The 18,708-nt window shown below is 41.3% G+C and overlaps 2 protein-coding genes across 14 annotated transcripts in view; one reads left to right on the top strand and one right to left on the bottom strand.

The window, feature by feature from the left end:
• Positions 1 to 12,061, bottom strand: part of nrg2a (neuregulin 2a) — a 75,576-nt gene extending 63,515 nt beyond the window's left edge. For 2 of the 7 annotated variants that reach the window (XM_077591851.1, XM_077591848.1), the window contains exon 1: positions 10,097 to 10,817. Coding sequence is in view for 5 of the 7 variants with exons in the window: in XM_077591848.1 (XP_077447974.1) it covers positions 10,097 to 10,184 (88 nt within the window). In the remaining 2 variants the exon portion in view is untranslated. Of the gene's footprint in view, positions 1 to 5,797; positions 5,916 to 7,348; positions 8,070 to 10,096; positions 10,828 to 11,066 lie in introns of those variants that run through there. The other 5 variants (XM_077591846.1, XM_077591845.1, XM_077591850.1 and 2 more) reach the window with 5 other exon arrangements.
• On the top strand, positions 11,589 to 18,256 carry puraa (purine-rich element binding protein Aa). Of its 7 annotated transcripts, none has more exons than XM_077591864.1 (3): positions 11,599 to 11,743; positions 13,531 to 13,608; positions 14,622 to 18,256. In XM_077591864.1, the coding sequence occupies exon 3, from the start codon at positions 14,704 to 14,706 to the stop codon at positions 15,607 to 15,609; it is 906 nt and encodes a 301-aa protein (XP_077447990.1). In that variant the 5' UTR covers positions 11,599 to 11,743; positions 13,531 to 13,608; positions 14,622 to 14,703; the 3' UTR covers positions 15,610 to 18,256. The 7 variants fall into 7 exon arrangements, with proteins under 7 accessions (XP_077447986.1, XP_077447990.1, XP_077447988.1 ...); XM_077591862.1 differs by having other exon boundaries at positions 14,619 to 18,256; XM_077591860.1 differs by lacking the exon at positions 13,531 to 13,608 and having other exon boundaries at positions 11,589 to 11,743.
• The last annotated feature ends 452 nt before the right edge of the window (positions 18,257 to 18,708 follow it).

Below are 18,708 nucleotides of genomic sequence, written 5' to 3'. Positions count from 1 at the left end.
CAAGAGAGTTTTACAGTTCCGAAAGCAGCGGAATCCTTTCTATTAATTCAATATAGAGATTAGGAAAAGATTATAAATCTGAGCATTATGCACTAAAATGTATTACTAATCTGCATTCACACTATTGCAATACTTTTCTTTCTGATTCTTTCAGCTGTTTACTGAGTGTTGGACATGAATAAAGATTTGGGGGTGAATCAGTCTTTTTTTTCTCCCAACGTATTCAATAAAAATCATTAATTAGTATCTTTTTTTAATCATAAATGAGTAAACACCATGACAATGTTCAACTTTCTCCAAATATAACATAAATGTCATATAAGACTGCTCATTTTCACTATTTAACGAATGTGTTCACTTCTTTAAGACCTCACTAAAATGTTTTATCGTTATGTGCCACACTCCCTAAGATGAATTTAAATTTAAATTGCAGCTTTTAAAGTGCTTGGCATTTCAAACTTGTTCTCCAGATGAACCTCAAGTAGTCTGTTATTTCCCACTAGCCGAGACATTATGTCGGTATTATAGCATGGAAATGTACAATCATTCCAAGTGTTGATTTGCTGTGTGTGAAATCAGAGGTCATGTTAACCGACAGTCAAACGAGTGGAAAAATATCAACCCAAAACCTGCAAAATTCCCTATGTAGAAATAAAAGTCCATACATACTTTGGTGATTAAGAGCCATATTACGGGGTGATAACTTGTTCAAAGCTTTTAGTACATATGTTGCTCAAAGACAAATCAAACTAAAGACTCTTCTTGCATTGTTTTCCCAAAACATGAAAAACATATTTTGCCAGTCACCCAGTGGCGGGCCGTCAGGGCCTTCAAGGCCTTCTCTGCTGGCCTAAGCAATATCTGAATCATATATCATATTTTGTCCATCAATACTTATTAAATAATTCCAAATTGTCTGTTAGCTTCCTTTCATTGCTTTTCCCCCTGGTTGCACTGCTTCCAGATGTGTGTTTTCATATTGAAGCATTTAACCAATCACATTTCAGCCATTATTTGTTGCCAGGGTCAGAAATCTGCCTCAAGGCCTTCACAATCAGTTCTGCGGGCTCTGATGCATTAAACAAGCGTCGATAAGACTGTTGCTTTAACCAATCAGATTTTGAGTTGGCAACACCACAATGCCTTGTCACAGGCGTAGGGATACGTCATTGCCTAGTCACAGGTGCAGGGATACATCATCGCTTTCACCAACTATGATTGGCTAGTGATTAGCCATAGCTACCAAACTGTATTTGGAGCGAAATGCACACACAAATATATTGTTGTGTTGATTTAAAGCCATTTTCAAGACGGACTATGCCAGAAATACGACAGGACAGGCTCGACTTTCAGCATTAGCTTCGATGGCGATAGAAAAGAAGGAAGAAAGAAAGGAGGATGGATATTGTGTACAGTTAAAAAGGATTTTTGGTGAGTAAAATATGGCTATATTCCTAAATAATATTTCAATTGTGGGCCAAGTTCTGATATCTGAAAAGCTCCAGTGTTTGTATTTAATCACTAAATGCTGCTAGGAAGTGGATTTTACCCCATTTTAGTGCAATTTTGGCTGTTTCGCGTATGGACATAAATGGACATATCGACGTTCATGATACTCCGGGCCCGGTTCTGATGTCTAAAAAGCTCCAGTAATTGTATTTAATCAATAAATGCTGTTTTGGGATGGATTTTACCCCATTTTCTGGCAATGTTTGCCGGTACGCCATTGACGTTCATCACTGTCTTTTCCCGGGAAAATCACCCCCCTGGCCCGGTTGTAATGTCTGAAAAGCTCCGGTATTTGTATTTAATCATTAAATGCTGCTAGGAAGTGGATTTTACCCGTTGAAGGCGCTACGAGAAAATGCACGGACCGCCACTGCAGTCACCCATTTTAAATGCATGCTTAAAAAGTTCCAAAAATCTATGCATCAATATGGAAACTTTTATTTAGCTCAAAGCAAAATATGCACTGCAGATATGAGCCTCTCTGACAAGCAGTAAGATGTGTGGATTGAAACTCTTTGACAACAGTATACGTATGTATATCATTTAACTAGTGCTTAACAACTGATGGGAGTGGGACTTTATTTTGTGACCAGTGTGTTATTTAAAAGTTGGAACAAGTAGGGACCCAGCAACAAATATCTCCCCACATGACTTTTAACCTAAACTAGTTCAGACAGATGAGAGTAGCTGTTCTCAGCTTGACAAAAAGAAACTATTCCCATGAATTTGTCATGTTGACAATTAGGCCCAGCAGATACGAAACAAATACTTAACTGACCTGACCTTCTCCTTGAGTATTACTGCTGTTTTGACCCAGGGCAAGTCTACAGGCAATTAGCAATTTCTACAATGAACCATGACAAATAACATGCTCTTTACACATTTCAAATAAATGCTAACCATATTCCTGAATAATGTATATAACTAATTTGCATTTATTTATAAGGATCTGCCACTTACAGTTTTGACATGGAGGGGATTAAGATAAGCAAATACTTTGACAATTTAAGCAAAAATAGCGCGTCTTTAGGCACCTGGTATGTTTGATTCGCCACGTCATTAAGAGGATTAGCCACGAAGTGGTTCTTCGCCTGATGTCAGTTCAGGATGTGTGGGTTCGATTCTTACTCAGTGGTGGAGTGATTGTGAGTGGGAATGGTTGTCTGCCTTTACGTGTGATCTACAAGAGCCACCGTCGAGAATTTAACCAGACAAAGCTCGTCTTTTGACACTGAGAGATGTTCACCATATAAAAATAGTAGCTTTTTTATATATATATAAACCCTCTTGAAATGGGTCTTCAAGAAAAATGAGGGGGAAGCTATTCGCAATGGGCCAGTTCTGGTTTTCCATTCATCAAGTTATCTTGGAAAAGCAGAGAAGCAAAGATTAAGAGGACAGAGATTCTACATGGATGAACATAAACAAAAGGACACAGAGAAAGAGTATCCACCTAAATGGAGAGGGATCTGTGCTCCCAGCTGGTCACTCCCATTAGCCTCAATCTTCTGGCCTGGACAAGAGGCATTGCAGCTCTGGCAGCCATCAACATTTCAATCATTCTTATCGGGCCAAACATCCTGTCCTGGGGCACAATCTCTGAGGTGAATTCCTCTAAATGAGCACCTTTGTCACCATCAAGCACCATTGACTAAATTGCCCTTCAGTGTAATATTTAGAGGATAATGGGCAATCTGTAGGCGCATGTTGATTCATACTGCTGCCAGATAACCTTGCGGGCTTGGAGGAGAGCTTGCAAGGCAACAGCACAGGTTCTGTCACTTGCATTCAGTGTTTAGCTTTTCCAAGGAATGCTCTCGATTCAGACGACGATATGCACATGGCTCGGGGGCAAGCGTCTGCTCGTCTACCACCTCGGTCTGGCAGCTGCAACTGTGGACGGATTTAGATTGATGGAGAGGGATGAAATGTCCTTTATAAACAGTGAAATCAATTATAATCTTTTGTGAAATTGTTTGTTATCAGTATGATGTCGTCGAAGCAGATGCCAAGTGCTATTTATTGAGCAGATGTGTGTCTGTGCTTCAACCGGTCTGTAAACACACGCGGAAAAAAAAAATTGGGTTGACCAGGGGTGCTCATTACGTCCATCGCGATCCACAACTAGCCAAATCAAGTGCCAATATCGTTATTTAGTATTGGGTTATGCAATAACTTTTTTGATTCTGTGCAATCCTCCCTTGAAAATCCTTGCCAGCTAGGGGGTCTATTTATTTAGTTTTGTATGAAAAAAGTGCACTTTTTTTATTGTTACATGCCATCATGAAAAAGGTTTGCCAGACCTTAAAACATGACTAGAACACACAACTATAGATGATAGGAAAATTAGACAAAAAAATGAGATGGTTCTGAGTTGTTTTTCCATATGGCAGAAAAAATGAAGATAGTTCTGGAAATGACATAAATAACTCTACCATTCATCTCCTAATGGACAATAAAATAATAGTTATAGTGTTCTTTTGAATAAGAAGTACATTCTTTGTGCTCAACATATCTTTTGGAAGTATGGCTGGAAAGTTCGAAAAGAGTTATGTTGGACAATATCATATTGTCCAACTTTTTTTCCATGTCCTCTTACATATGTATGATGCAATGCAGTGTAAACAACAAGCACAATATTAAACATTCTAGTATAGTGTATTCAGATTTGTTTAACTTTCCAAATATTACAACACTTAACTGTTTTTGGAGGGAGCTGTTGCATGGATAGGTCACCCAAAAAAATGTCTTTGTTTTTGAAAAAAAATGATGCAGACATTGTTTCACTAATGGTGCTTGGGGGGCACCTTTATCTCAACAGCCCTTAGGAAGCAGATGACAACAAGGATATTCCATTGAGAAATGCACACTATGTACAACTACATGGTTGACACACAGCGGCACAAGAGGGAATATTCAAGTTTAATGTTTGAATCGTCGTAAATGACACGACCAAGAATTCATGTTGTTTTTATTTTTTGTTAATTATCTCAAATTTAGGGATGGAAGTTAAGTGAAATAAAAAATATTGAACTTGAATTTTTTTAAAACAGAGTATATTCTCATGGAATATAGGAGTACTGTCTGCGTAAAAGCCATGTTTTCATAAGGGTTTTAGGGCTAAAGGTTAGATTCATTTACTGGATTTTATTAGCCTGGCAAGCAATGTGATTCATTCATTCATCATACAGTACTATTTTGCCAACCTCAAGTGTCTAACCACTGCGGCCGTTTGCCAGCCGAGCGGGTCAAGAGAAAGCGGCCCTTTATAATGGCCTTAACAATCCTCACAATATTTATTTACAGTTGTGCCTTCAGAAATTTTGCTCAGAAGAGCACAGAAAAAAATGCCCAGATGAAAGCTGGTACATGGACAAACCTGCAAGTCAATTCATAAAACTGCTTCTGTATGACTAAAGGCTTCCTCTAATAACTGCTTTTCTCTGCATTTGAGTAACAATTAAATAATGTATGAGAAAATACACAAATGATGTTACTTTTGAGCACTTTACAGAAAATATTCAGATTTTTGGAGGGGGGAAATGTCTTTGGGGGCTTTAAGCAATAATAAGGTCCATTTGATGCTACCTGTCCAATTATGACATGAGTTAAGAAGGCATGGCAAAGGAGTGAGTGTGGCAAAATGGGGGTATGCATATCTCATGGGGACAAGGTAAGAGGATTTAAGATTTTAAGCAGGCAGCAAGACAGAGCACATTATGTTCTTAAGCATCAAGTTGAAATGGCTACGCAAGATATTGTCACGATGTGACTTCTTTTTTTAAGGACACATGCAGCCTTATTCTGGTTGCCTGATATCATAAAGGAGTACAAGAGAGAGCCGTTTTCCATTCTACCATGTCGATGCAGTGTTACATGGCTTTGCAGATGTCACAGTGGCAAGTACTAGGAGCTGTTTGACACTCTGTTACTGGGTCTGTCACTATAATTTGAGCTTTCGAGACTTTTACCCTGGCAAACATGGAATACTACTGCATGTGTAATTTGAGTTTGCCACACACTCCTCTCAGAACACCTGCCGAATTCTGATATGGAACAATTTGTAAACAAAAAAAGTGCCTTCCTGCTACATGCGCACATCCATATAAATTAATCTATTTATGTGCTTCTCCCTGCAACCGATTGCAGTCTGTTGCGTTTAATCAATAGGCCGCTTAACCTACGAAAATCACTCAGCTTTGATTTTCTCTTGTAGGACAAGCCAAGCAGGACTGAAACGATACACACTCAAATGACATCAGTGAGCACATGCACTTGGACTACTTACAAAGGAAATCAAGTTGACCATTCATCCATTTTATATCGCGCTTCCCCTCATTAGAGTCCTAGCGTGGGGCACCTCAGTTATAACTTTGGTGAGAGGCCAAATTTGACCTGTCTTCACCCTAGACAAAAAGAAAAGAAAAGAAATTCGTCTAATACGACAGCCTTAGTGTCTCTCCATCTATTTCTGCACCCTGGACTGGTCACAAGTCAATCATGGTGCATCATCTGACAAACATTCTTATTGAATTCACTCTGCAATTGATCCAACTCATCGAGAGCCCCTATCCGGTCTGTTTTGCATATCTCGCTCCACCAAGACACATAAATCAAATAATCTGGATCGGTATGAAGCTTCTGGACACCTTGCTGATGAGTTGATCTTTTGATTCAGGTGTGGTAGAGGAGGGAGATATGGGAAAAAGACTGGATAGGGGCTCTCGGGGACTGCACTTGGCCACCCCTGGCCTAAAGCATTAGAATTATGAAAGCCTTGTGTACTATAAGAGTGTAGCAAAATGGGTATGTATAAAGCACATGTGTCAAAGTGGCAGCCTGGGGGCCAAATCTGGCCCACCGCATCATCTTGTGTGGCCCGGGAAAGTAAATCATGAGTGCCAACTTTCTGTTTTAGGATCAAATTAAAATGAAGAGTATAGATATATATTAAATTTACTGGTTTTCCCCCTTTTAAATCAATAATTGTAGTTTTTAATCATTTTTTTCTGTGTTTTTAGTTCAAAAATCATTTGGTAAAATCTAAAAATATATTTTTAAAAAAGCTAAAATAAACATTGTTTTAGATCTATAAAAAACTGAATATTCAGGGCTTTTAATCCAGTTCTTTTAATCCATTTATTTAAAAAAAATCAAAATATTATATCTAAAATGGTCCGGCCCACGTGAAATCAAGTTGACTGACGTTAAAGCGGCCCGCGAACCAAGCCTTGCATTAAAGGAAAATACAGCACAATATCTCACAAGTACTTTGCATGCTATCACTGTGAAAAGCTGAGCTAAGTCAAAGTGAAGGCCATCACAGCACTGAAGCAGGCGTGAACCTAAATATAGCCCGTGGGGGAAGCAGTTTGCCTGGAGCAAAGTGATGGTGGGCCGCCGGCCGCTGTCCCGGGTGCTGAAACCAGGGCCAAGCCCGAAGAGGATAAAAGGCTGCAAGGTTAGAGAGAAGCAATGTGCGTGAGCACATTTGGGGTATTAAAACTATGCAGTGCAGTGGAGGGGGCTATTGCAGGATGCAGATAATTCGCTCCGCACAAAGTGCAATTGCACTAGAGCAACAGTGCGAGGCGCATGTGTGATGCGGATGAGCGCGCAGAGAAAAAGAGTTTGATTGATCATGTGGGCTATGAGGGACTGCGAGAGTTGTCGAAAATTGCTGCATAGACGCCCCGAAGGCACATATGTGCCACCCACGGAATCCAAACAACACACGGGCCATGTGCAGCTCAAGTGCGTGGCAGATAACGATGTTGCCCACCAACCCGCACCGGTATGCTTTTCTTCCGGGTTGGCCGGTATTCCACCAAACACTTACCGCAGTCCTCACACAAAATCTTGCCAACATCCTTCTTAAGACTCTTGCCGCTCGTGTCCAGGGGCGCAAAGGAAGCCTTATAGACCAGCGACGCCTCGGTGGGTTCCATGAAAAAGATGTATTTGCGGTTCTTTTGAACATCGGCGCACGGAGCCTCCGAGCCGAAGTCCCCCAGCACCGTGACCAGCTGCTCGGGCTCCAGCCCCCCGCTGTGGAGGGGCCACACGTCCAGCACTTTGACGTGCACGCCGGGCTGCGGCGGAGGCTCGGCGGAGGCGTTCCCCGGCGTGGACTGCACCTTGCCCTCGATCACCACGGCCGACCTGTAAGCTCGGTCTTGCAGGGAATCCGAGGTCGGGGGGTAGCAGGCGAATGAAACCCCGATGAGCAGCATGGATAGAGGTGCGAGTGACTCAAGCCTCATGCCGCCTGCTGTGGCTCGTGAGCGGCTGCTGGCGGTGCTGCTGCGGCGGCGGCGGTTGCTGCGGCTGCGGCGGCGGGGCTGCGGGGCGATGGCGACGGCGACGGAGCTGGGATGGCTGAGGAGGAGGAGGAGACGGCGATGGTACTCCAGTGGCTCGGCAGCGCGGCGGACCTCGCGCGAGTGTCCATGCCATTGGGATCCGCTTCTTGATCCCCGCTTAATTCCAACGGGTCGGCGTGCGGCGGCGCCACATATGCATACGTACAAGGATGCAGACTCCAGATCTGGCTGGCCTAACTAGAATAAACAATAATTGCGGTCAAGTGAGCCGTCGTTTCTCTTTCCAAAGTCAAGCCAGCCGCACTTCTTTTTCGGTTGCCCTCTTTCTTGGGGTTTTATGATAGAGAGGCAGGAAATGACGGGCGCGCGCATGAACTGGGCAAAAAAAGAACACGACAACGTCACCGCTGAATCCCAGTCGAGCGCTTCGCGCAGAGGACTTCTATTTCCTCTCATTCGAATCCTGCTCTGCAAGTTAATGAAATGTAAAGATGACTATTGACTAATAAACGCTTGCTTTAAATCAATAAAATAAAAATGACGGCATTGATTTTTTTCTGTAATACATTAATGAAATATCCACGATGACGTCACCATGTAGTTCCAGTAGAGCGTAATTAATAAATGGACTTTGTCATTGAAAAACTAAAAGGTGTAGGATAAACAGGGATAAATCATCCACCACTTTTGTTTATTTGGGGTCAATACGTCAAACGGCTTGGGCGTTATTGAACAAAGTTGGTTGATTCCATCCACGATCCAATGCCTCTCGAATCTTAGGACTTGCACTAAAACTTCCAATAACCCTTTTTTTTATCAAGCTGAGAGGTATTAATATAATTGTGAGAATAGTAGTACTACTTGATTTTTTTCCAAAATTTATAGACTATATCAATACCCTTTTCCCCGTAGCGCCTTTCAATTAGAAGGTACCCCTCTAATATTCGACTAGCTGGTCAGAATTTTGAAAAGATACGGTTAATTTTATGATGACAAGAGAAACCAGGTAACATATATATATTTATTTAACAAAAGGCACAAATACATGGAAATTACTGGCAAGTAATTACAAATTCACTGGTGAAAATCTAGTGCCACGTGGCTGTTGTAGCGGTCCTCATCATTCACATCACCTTCCGCATCAGCGTCGAGATTCCGAGTGAATTCATGTTCATCGTCGCCAGCATTGGCTTGCACTTGCTGGAGAAGTTGCAAACCAGTCTGAATCGGGCCATCTGAACTGAAACAATGAATCTAGCAATCCTTCGAGCCGTCGGTCAGTCCACATCCCTTGAAAAACTTTATCATGAGATCCTTCAGCAGATGATCCCAAGCAACGACAATCCATTTCAAATAAACTTCCATTGTTGGTGCTTGCATGTTGCCGAACTTGGTGTAGCTCTTCTTGCCGTGCAACACAGTTTTCGTAGAACGGTCGGACTTTGGCCTTGAATGGGGCGTTCCAGTATGCATGAATTAGGTGCAGCCTCCTGGAATCACTGCCACATCAATATGGAGCTTCTTCAATTGCTTCTTGGTTGCATCGCTAATGTGACAACAGTATGAATCCCAGGCAAGAAGGCATCTGACCACCTCCTCAGGTTGAGGAAAAACCTCTATTTCACCGGCATGCCACTGTTTCAATTTTTTCCCGCAGTGCTGTTCAATTAGAGGGTGACATTGTTTTTCAATTCTTCCACCAAGGTCCCGTTTTATTAGAGGTGCCGTTCAAATAAAGGTTTTACGGTATAGTACATTTCAGTTTTTCATATGCCTATAACAGAAACATTCAATAAATGCAATTCTTCATGATTGCATTTCTGTATTTGTATTTCTGTATGTCTGGTCTACATTATCTGTGGAAATTTAAGAGATTACTGTATAATTGACAAAGGCCAAAGTGTGCGCATATGATGACCTATATGCCAGGTTGAGCAAAAAAGAGGGAGAGAAAGGTTTGTACAGGGAGGGGCCCATCTTGAAAAACAAGGCAGATGGTAAGAGTTGTGTAAACTAAGGGGAATAAATAGGTTATACAATGTAGTTATGGTAGAAGACGATAAAGGGAAACGTCTACAGTTCCTTGGTGAGGTCAACACTAATGTATAACTTAGAGAAGGTAACTCTGACAAACACGAGGCGGGGTTAGAAGTGGCGGAGATGAAGATGCCGAGTTTGTCCTTAGGCCTAACCACGTTGGATATGATTATATAAGACAACAAGATGGATCTGCAATTGGCTGACCAATAATTCAGGGTGCTTACCTGAGCCTTTTAAGACTTTTAAGGCATACTTTCTCCATCTGTTCTTCGGTTGTGTTACGTCTTCGGCGACGTCTTGGCGAGGAAACATGGAGTAGGACCCAATCACAGGGAAGCAGGCAAGGACGAGGGAAGTGGTGCTCAAAAGAAAACGTTAATAACTTAAAAAAATTATCGACTTAGAAATCAAATCATAGAATCAACCCTGACGGGAAGACATGGGGAAACGAGGAACATGGAACAGAGCATGGCAACTTGACATGGTACAAACAAAGCAGACAATCCAACAATGACATAGCAATCAGTGGGGTTTAAATAGACTGACATGGGTTGACAAGACAATTAGGAACACCTGGGAAACACACGAGGGAGGAAGGATACACCTGGGGCAGAGAAACGACAGCTGAACACAATGGGCAATCACTCGGACAAAACACCAGGGGGGAAAAAACATAACAAAACCAAGCAACCCTAACAGGGGGTTTGAAAGGACATCTGTGGTACATGAGGATAAGTTTCCAACAGTCTTTGCCATCTAGAGAAAAATAAAAAGTCATCTGATTAACACTGTCGACGAATGATAAAGCGGCACAGATCAAAATTAGATTTTACTTGGGGTTTCATATTGAAGTCACAAAGTAACAAGAATGTTCTTTACATTGGTGAAAGAAAATCAATTCATTCATTCATTTTCGGAACCATTTTAACCTCATTAGGGTTGCAGGGGGTGCTGGAACCTATCCCAGCTGACTCCGGGCCAGAGGTGGGGGACACCCTGAATCGGTGGCCAGTCGATCGCAGGGCACAAGGAGACGGACAACCATGCACTCTCACACCAATACCATAGCGGCAATTTAGAGTGTCCAATCAGCCTACCATGCATGTTTTGGGAATGTTGGAGGAAAGCGGAGTACCCAAAGGAAACCCACGGAGGCCCGGGGATAACATTCAAACTACACACAGGTGGACCAACCTGGATTTGAATTGCCCCTAGGTACGGGTGGGAGAGTGACTGTTACTCTGTCTCCTTGTGCCCTGCGATCGGGTGACCACTGGTTCAGGGTGTCCCCCGGGATAGGCTCCAGCACCCCCCGCAAGCCTAGTGAGGATAAAGCAGTTGAGAAAATGAATGGGGGAAAAAGACTGGACTCTGGTTAATTAGAAATGTAAAAGTTTAGTGTTGGTGGAAGGTGATGTATAACAAAAAAGGTAAATATTTGCTTTTTTCAATTACTAATTTTCAGTTATTTTGATTCCCGTATCCAACATGCTGGGCTAGTATTAATTATAGCAACAAATAAACTGGACAAACAATTACATCAGCCTCTGAAGTCAGTGCACTTGCCTTGTTTCCATACCCTGTGATTCAAGGAGGCGACACTGCAATCCCCAAACATGACCGGCAGATGACGCTAAAGCTCAAAGCCCCACTCAGGCATTGCATGGTGACGTCACAAAACAGCGTAGGGCGCTTGCATAGTGGCGCATGTTGCTCTCCGTATCATTCTATCCATCTTTGGGAGGGGTTCGCCAGCCGATCGACGCGACCGACGCAACCGACGACCCATCCCCGAGCAGAAGCCCTCATGTGCCAATTGCTCCATCAATTCGTCCCTCGCAGGCCGTCGATGTTTTGAGGGGTATAAAGTGGTAAGGCGTTGAAGGAGCCAGGAAATAAATGCACTCATTAAAGTGCACCGTGATCGTTTAAAATGTATTTTTATCTCTAATTTAGCATGTAAGCTTGCGCAGAATTCACCTCCATGCCAATTTATATGCAAAATGTCACGCCTTAGGAACCCGCATAAACTTTCCTGTTGCCTTATGACCAAAGTCTAAACGTCTATGAACAATATGCCGAATTATTTCGATGTCATTTTGTTTAATTTTTCAGCATTATAGTTTCCGCTTGGTCAGGAAGTGGATGTTAAATATAAAACCTGAATGTTGCTTTCATGGATGATAACAAGAGTTGAAAACACACTACTTCAAGGTTTTCACTTGTTGATTTTAATTTCACATGTCGTTTATACAAAACATATGTGACGTTGGTTTAGAGTAGATAACACGCAATAAAGTAGTAATTCATCATACACGCATACGTGGCTGACAATTACATTGCAAATTAATAAATATAACTAATGAAATAAATCACTAAAAAGAGCTTATACAATAAGTGACATTTTATTTGTGGAGGTAACCAAACTTTTTCTGACTATTTACTTTTAAAACTTATTACTCATGGTAAATAATGTAAATCAATATACCAACTTAGCATTTTAAAATAAACTTGCCTTTGAAATAATGTAAGGACTAAACACAGTTGAGCTATGCTGTACACTGAAAATAAGCTCGTTCCAGTAATTTATTTTTAACCTATTCAGACAATATTTTCAGTATTTTAGCAATAAACTGCAACATTACAAAGTTTCAGTTAAAAAAATCGTATTATGCACTTTGGACTTGAATTATTGGAACGATTTAAAAAAGATTGTCAGCGGGAATTACAAGCATGCCATGCATTTGTTTGCACATTTTTTTTCATGTGAGACTGACTAAAAAGTTCGATTAAAAGAACAGTTCTAATTGCATAACGATACATTTTATAAAGAAAACAAAACTGATTTTTTTAATACTCACATTAAAGAGTTAATTGCGGCCTGCATTTAGATTCTGATCTGACCTGACACTCTTCATTGTAATCTGAATAATACTTACCTCGTTATAAGAAAGCACTGACATGACAAGAATTAGGAAAAAAATCAAATTATGTAACAAAAACTCATTAATTACTCCTTTTTTTCTTTGAGAAGCTTTTCCCTTTCAGCTACACTTTCCTTTAGGCCGCTTGATTGACCTTTTCGAAACCAATACTCTTCAAAATCTTGATTTTAATTCAATATTCATCAAAAATAATTTTAAGTAGCTGAAAATATCTTGAAATTTGTATATATTAATAATATTTGAAAATGCATGAAGAAAACGCCTCCTTTAAAATCCCAACCAATTATGCGCCATAGTAAAATACAGCAAAAATAAAAATGGGATTTTAAACAAGTCTGAATGAACAAATTTTAATTTTTTAGTAAAATATGAAATTTTACTGGGCTATTGCCAACGTCAAACAAGACATGAAGTTCGCATTTAATCGTGCTTGAAACTATTATTTGAACTTGTTTAAAAAGCTTAAAGTATAGGGCTTAATTTGAAATAGATAATTTTAATCACACATTTGCGTTCATAAAAAGTTGCTATTTAATTTTCACCTCAGTTACATGTGTAAAAAAAAGGTAAAATTAAGATCTGCTGTGTAACAAATTTCTGTCGTTAAATGAGGCTCGTGATACACAACTTTATTATCAATATGTGGTAAATACAGTCGATATCAAAGGTGGAGAATCAATGAATGAAATACGTGTTTTCCTTCCTTTGACAAGATCTGGGCGCGTACAAGGGAAGGTCTCCTCTGTGGCTCCACGTTCCACTCCTCATACACTAAAAAGAAAATAAAGCACGTAAGATCCCGTCACATACACACGACAATCTTTGCAAAAGTACAGCGTCTCTAACATAAGGCTCTTGCATGTACCACAGTGTCATTTGCAACTATTAATGCACTTAAGAAAACATTCGCAATCCCCTAGGTGGAAAATTAAGGTACGTTTTTTTCCCTTTAGATCTCAGATTTATGTAAAACCTCCGTGCGTTTATCAGTTGTTTTTGATTTGGGCAAATTAACCTACTTGGTGTCTAGTAAGGTTAGATACTTTTTATAGTTATGCGAGTGGTAAGTTATAACGCTTAAGCATTGCATTTGTAGCTCAGATGGTGATTTGTTTTTAGGTCGTTGTCGGTTGGCTGTATTTGAAAATGTCATTTTAGAAACGGCACGGTAAAGTCAAATTCAGATAAATACTAGGTCTAACAACGTTACTTGAAAGCAGGTACAGGCTGTCATTCACTGGTAGTCAGTTTCGAGCCATTTTTAATGAGACTCCTTTGCTTAGGTCCGGTGACGTTGCAGTGGCTAATGCTAATGTAGACATTGTATTCAGAGCATGGATTTAGCTTCCGTGCGAAGTCGCACGTAAATACCGCCGCCATGTTGAATGTGTCATTCTTTATCTGTATCGACGAAATTTTAAAATCAAAAGGCAAACCAGCATATTTAGTATCAGGGATAAATTTAGTCACTCCTTGATATGACAAACATAAATGTTAGTTCTAATACAAATGCTCTAATATTTAGCACACAGGCACGGGGAGAAGTTTGAACACTGCACAGGATGCCTGTGGCAGATTGATAATAATACTTTGCGGCAAACGTTGCAACCAATCTGATGAGGAATAATCATTTGCATTTGTTTAGCTACTTTCTGTCAAGGGACCAGCTCAGTCCTGATCCAAATGAAAGTAGATTTTGACACATTCAATATGGCGGAGGCTGAAATGCTTTTTTTTCCCAGCAACTAGGCGACGTCTCTAAAAGCAAATGTGATTTTTTTCTTTTTTTTTGTATGCTCAGCAGATCTCGCGAGAGCTGCGTCGCTGGCTGTGACTGGTCGAGTCTTTGCGGTTTAGACTGAGGGTGAAGGCAGGCAGGCAGCATCATGGCGGATAGAGACAGTGGAAGTGAGCAAGGAGGAGCAGCCACGGGCCCAGGCTTCGGTTCCATGCACACGGCTGCGGCAGGGGCGGTCACGGCTTCCGTCCTCCAACACGAGACCCAAGAGCTGGCGTCAAAGCGGGTTGACATCCAAAACAAACGCTTCTATTTGGACGTAAAGCAGAACGCCAAAGGCCGCTTCTTGAAGATAGCCGAAGTCGGGGCCGGGGGCAACAAGAGCCGCCTCACTCTTTCCATGTCCGTGGCGGTCGAGTTCCGCGACTACTTGGGGGACTTCATCGAGCACTACGCCCAGCTGGGTCCCAGCAACCCGGGCATGGTGCACGACGAGCCGCGGCGAGCGCTAAAAAGCGAGTTCCTGGTGCGGGAGAATCGGAAGTATTACATGGATCTAAAGGAGAACCAGAGGGGACGGTTCTTGCGGGTCCGGCAGACCGTCAGCCGGGGCCCCGGCTTGGTGTCAACGCAGGGCCAGACCATCGCCCTGCCGGCCCAAGGACTTATCGAGTTCCGCGACGCTTTGGCCAAACTTATTGACGATTACGGCGTGGAGGAGGAGCCCACGGAGCTGCCCGAGGGCTCGTCGCTGACTGTGGACAGCAAGCGTTTCTTCTTCGACGTGGGCTCCAACAAGTACGGCGTGTTCATGCGGGTAAGCGAGGTCAAGCCCACGTACCGCAACTCCATCACGGTGCCCTACAAAGTGTGGTCCAAATTCGGGAATACGTTCTGTAAATACGCCGACGAGATGAAGAAGATCCAGGAGAAGCAGCGTGAGAAGCGAGCGTGCGAGATGGAGGAGGAAGAGGAGGAAGAGGAGGAGGAGGAGGAAGAGGAGGAGGAGGAGGAAGATGAGGAGGTGCAGGCAGACGATGGCGACGAGGATTGAAAACAGAGGCACGAAAAATAACCAGAAATCTAACCATAAACTCTACTGTATAAAGAAAGAAATCTTAACTATAAAGGTTTAACTCCAAGGGAGCATCACCCACAATTTAAGAAACCACCACAAGCTGACAGTTCTGACATGTTGTCACTCATCGCTGGATGTTTAGCCCACGTATCCACCATTAATACAGTAACTGGCTGCTATAAAGAGAAAAAAAAAGTAATAACATGTTTGAACATTGTTTCTTACTTGACAAACAATACTGAGTCTTTATTTCAATTATTAACACAGTAAAATGAACTTTTGTACCACTTAAAGCTAAAAAAAAAGTTTGCAATGTTTAGATCGGAGAGTAAGCATTTCCTTTACACGTAAGCTAATACCTTCAGCACAAATTATTCTTTTTTTTTTCAAAACCAAAATTTAGATGGTTTGTCACATGTATTTGCCATCTTGTGACTAGATCTGTGTTTACACACAAATCTAATGAGGGCTAGGCCTAATTTGGAAACTGGGTAGATGCCGTGCAGTTTTTTTTTGTTTTTTTTTTTAAAGGAACAAGTGCTCGCTCCATGTTGTGCAATATGCATTGCATCAAAATCAAATCAATATTGGTCAGTGGTTCTTGACTGAGGCATTCGAAGACAAATCTTATATCAGTTGAAATTGTTGACATGCAAATGGATATATTAGACTATCGTTGTGTGTCGTCGGTAATGCAATGTGTTGGGTTCAAAGGTACTAAATGCATAATCATTAATAACATGTAGCAAACGCAGATAAATGAACAATTGGCAAGAATGTGCAGTTAAAAAATGTCTTTAAAACGTGCCAATTCAGGCACGCTGTCACTGCATGTTTTTGGCACTTAAAGTCAATTGTGTAGGTCTCCCAGAAGGTTCTCAAGAGCCCTTCCATAATTTGCTTGTATTGCACAAAAGCTCTACTCTTGAGGGTCTAGTTCTGTGACCATGTGCCCTTCCTAATGGGCTACAGCTCTGGTTTCGGGAAGCCCATTGAGAAGTTCTAATACACTGCCTGTAAAATCTGACATTTGTCTGTTTTTGTTCCGTGCCGCAAAAGGAACCGAGGGTCAAGTCTAGTGAATTTCGAGTCGTCTTTACTAAAGGGTGAAATGTGACGTCCGTGATTCACTTTTGTCCAGTTGGTTTGAAAGCAGTTGTTTCTGTCAAAAGTATCTTGTTCTATTTTGTCTTGGTTATCATTCCAAAAGATGCTAGGCCGTAAGCACTTCATTCCCTTTGCTCTGGCTTACCATTTATTGAAATCTAGTTGCAAAATAACGGTCTGGCAAGAAGCCGCTCAGTTTCTGGTTGCAGTTCAAAACCAGTTGGTCCAAGGCTTCAAGTGGGAGTTTTCAACAAGCTGAAGTCTAGCTTTATCTGTCCCTAAGTGTTACGGGTTTGGTTGTGCTCTTGTGGAGGGTAAAACTATGTCAATTGATCAGCCATGATAAAAAAAAAGTAAAAAGCGGAAATGTGCAGGTCTGTTGAAACGATACCTGCACTGATAGAAACGTGTAACTGAAACGGCACTTTATTTAATGCCATGCGATGGCGTCACGGAAAATCAGATGCCTTTTTTCCCCCATTTGAGCGCACAAATTTGCGGCATCCCACGATACCTGGGTTCTATATCTTGACAAAGGCAGATAAATGTCAGATCTGCTACGGCCATCTTGTGGGATTTCTGTGTCAACGAGGCTAATGTTTTACATTAAATTATTGTTGGCCCAGTATCCTCCTGGGGGGTTTGATGATATATTTGGACTGCCACACGGAAAAAACGACTGGCTGTTGACCAGTTGTCGCATCTCATAGATGTGTGATAGCAGTTTTATAAACTCTTTGCCAGTCATGTTAAGAGAAACTGGCAACAATCAGATCAATTTACCTCAGCATTGAGTTCAGCGTTTGCTTCCGTGATGTTTAGGTTTGACTGAAAACCAGCAAACTAGACTGTCATTCACCATCTATATATGGTAAAAGCTTACTGGGAGCATCCTCTTCAGCATATAAAACAACCTGGTGCCTTAAACACTCCGCATGCTTACACGCTGGCCTGGTGCTTTGGATCGCAAGTTTGGCTTTTTTTTTCCCAATGACCATTTTCCAAAGTTTTTTTTGTGGTTTTTTTTTGGCCCAGACTAATGGTGCTTAAAAAAAAGTCAAGTTATATTTACACTTAACATACTTCTCAGCCATCCAGGTATCGGCCTACATGTAAACATGGAAGGGGAGGGGGGGTTCACCTTGATGCAAGATGAAACCGAGGAGTTAGCACCAAGCACGTTATATATCAGGAAGAGCAGTGGGCTGAGAACATTGGAAATAGTTGACAAAGCCTCCATTGCCACCCCTCTCCCTTCACCCACCTCTCGATATGCTCTGGCTCTTAGGTAGTTCTATATGTTGTCAGTCGCTCAATTAATGGGGTGTAGCGCGCATGTTTATTTTTTTGTTTTACCTTTTCAGCATTATTTGACTTTATTTGTAACTTTTGGAATGTCTTCGCCCACAAAAAAATCTATATTTTATGTGCAACATTTCATGACTGTGCAATATTGTATGTGCCAATTGTGGCAATATATGTATATCAATTAAAATATATGATTACCATTTGAAAATATGTGGTTGAATTCTATGTTTATTTCCAATGAAGGAGTTGAAAGCTGTTATTTGCACACAAATATAAACTATATATATAATTGATAAATATAATATAATATACTGGAGGGGATTGGAAGTCATATGAAGGACATAACCAATACTGATTCAAAGCAGTTCACAATAACTTGAAATAACATCGCTGCCAAAAGGGCAAGAATTGTTTGAAGAATATCAAACACTTTGAATGAAAACAAATTCTATATTGTTAACTGAAATTTCCATTTCAGTTTTAAGATAAGAAAAGGTGCTTGAATCCAGTCTTCATTTCCAGTTTGGTGAACTATCTTCAGTGATTGTTGTTTGTAGTAGCTTTCCCACCCAGATTGTAAAACCCCCTGACCAGTACTTTATCTCGAATGTCATTAATTCGTCCATTTCATGTTTGTTTTGATACATGAAATATAGCGTA

The sequence above is a fragment of the Stigmatopora argus genome, chromosome 22 (genome assembly GCF_051989625.1).
Source record: "Stigmatopora argus isolate UIUO_Sarg chromosome 22, RoL_Sarg_1.0, whole genome shotgun sequence".
Taxonomy (NCBI): Eukaryota; Metazoa; Chordata; class Actinopteri; order Syngnathiformes; family Syngnathidae; genus Stigmatopora; species Stigmatopora argus.
Note: the sequence above shows the minus strand (reverse complement) of the source record. Positions and strands in the feature narration are given on the sequence as shown.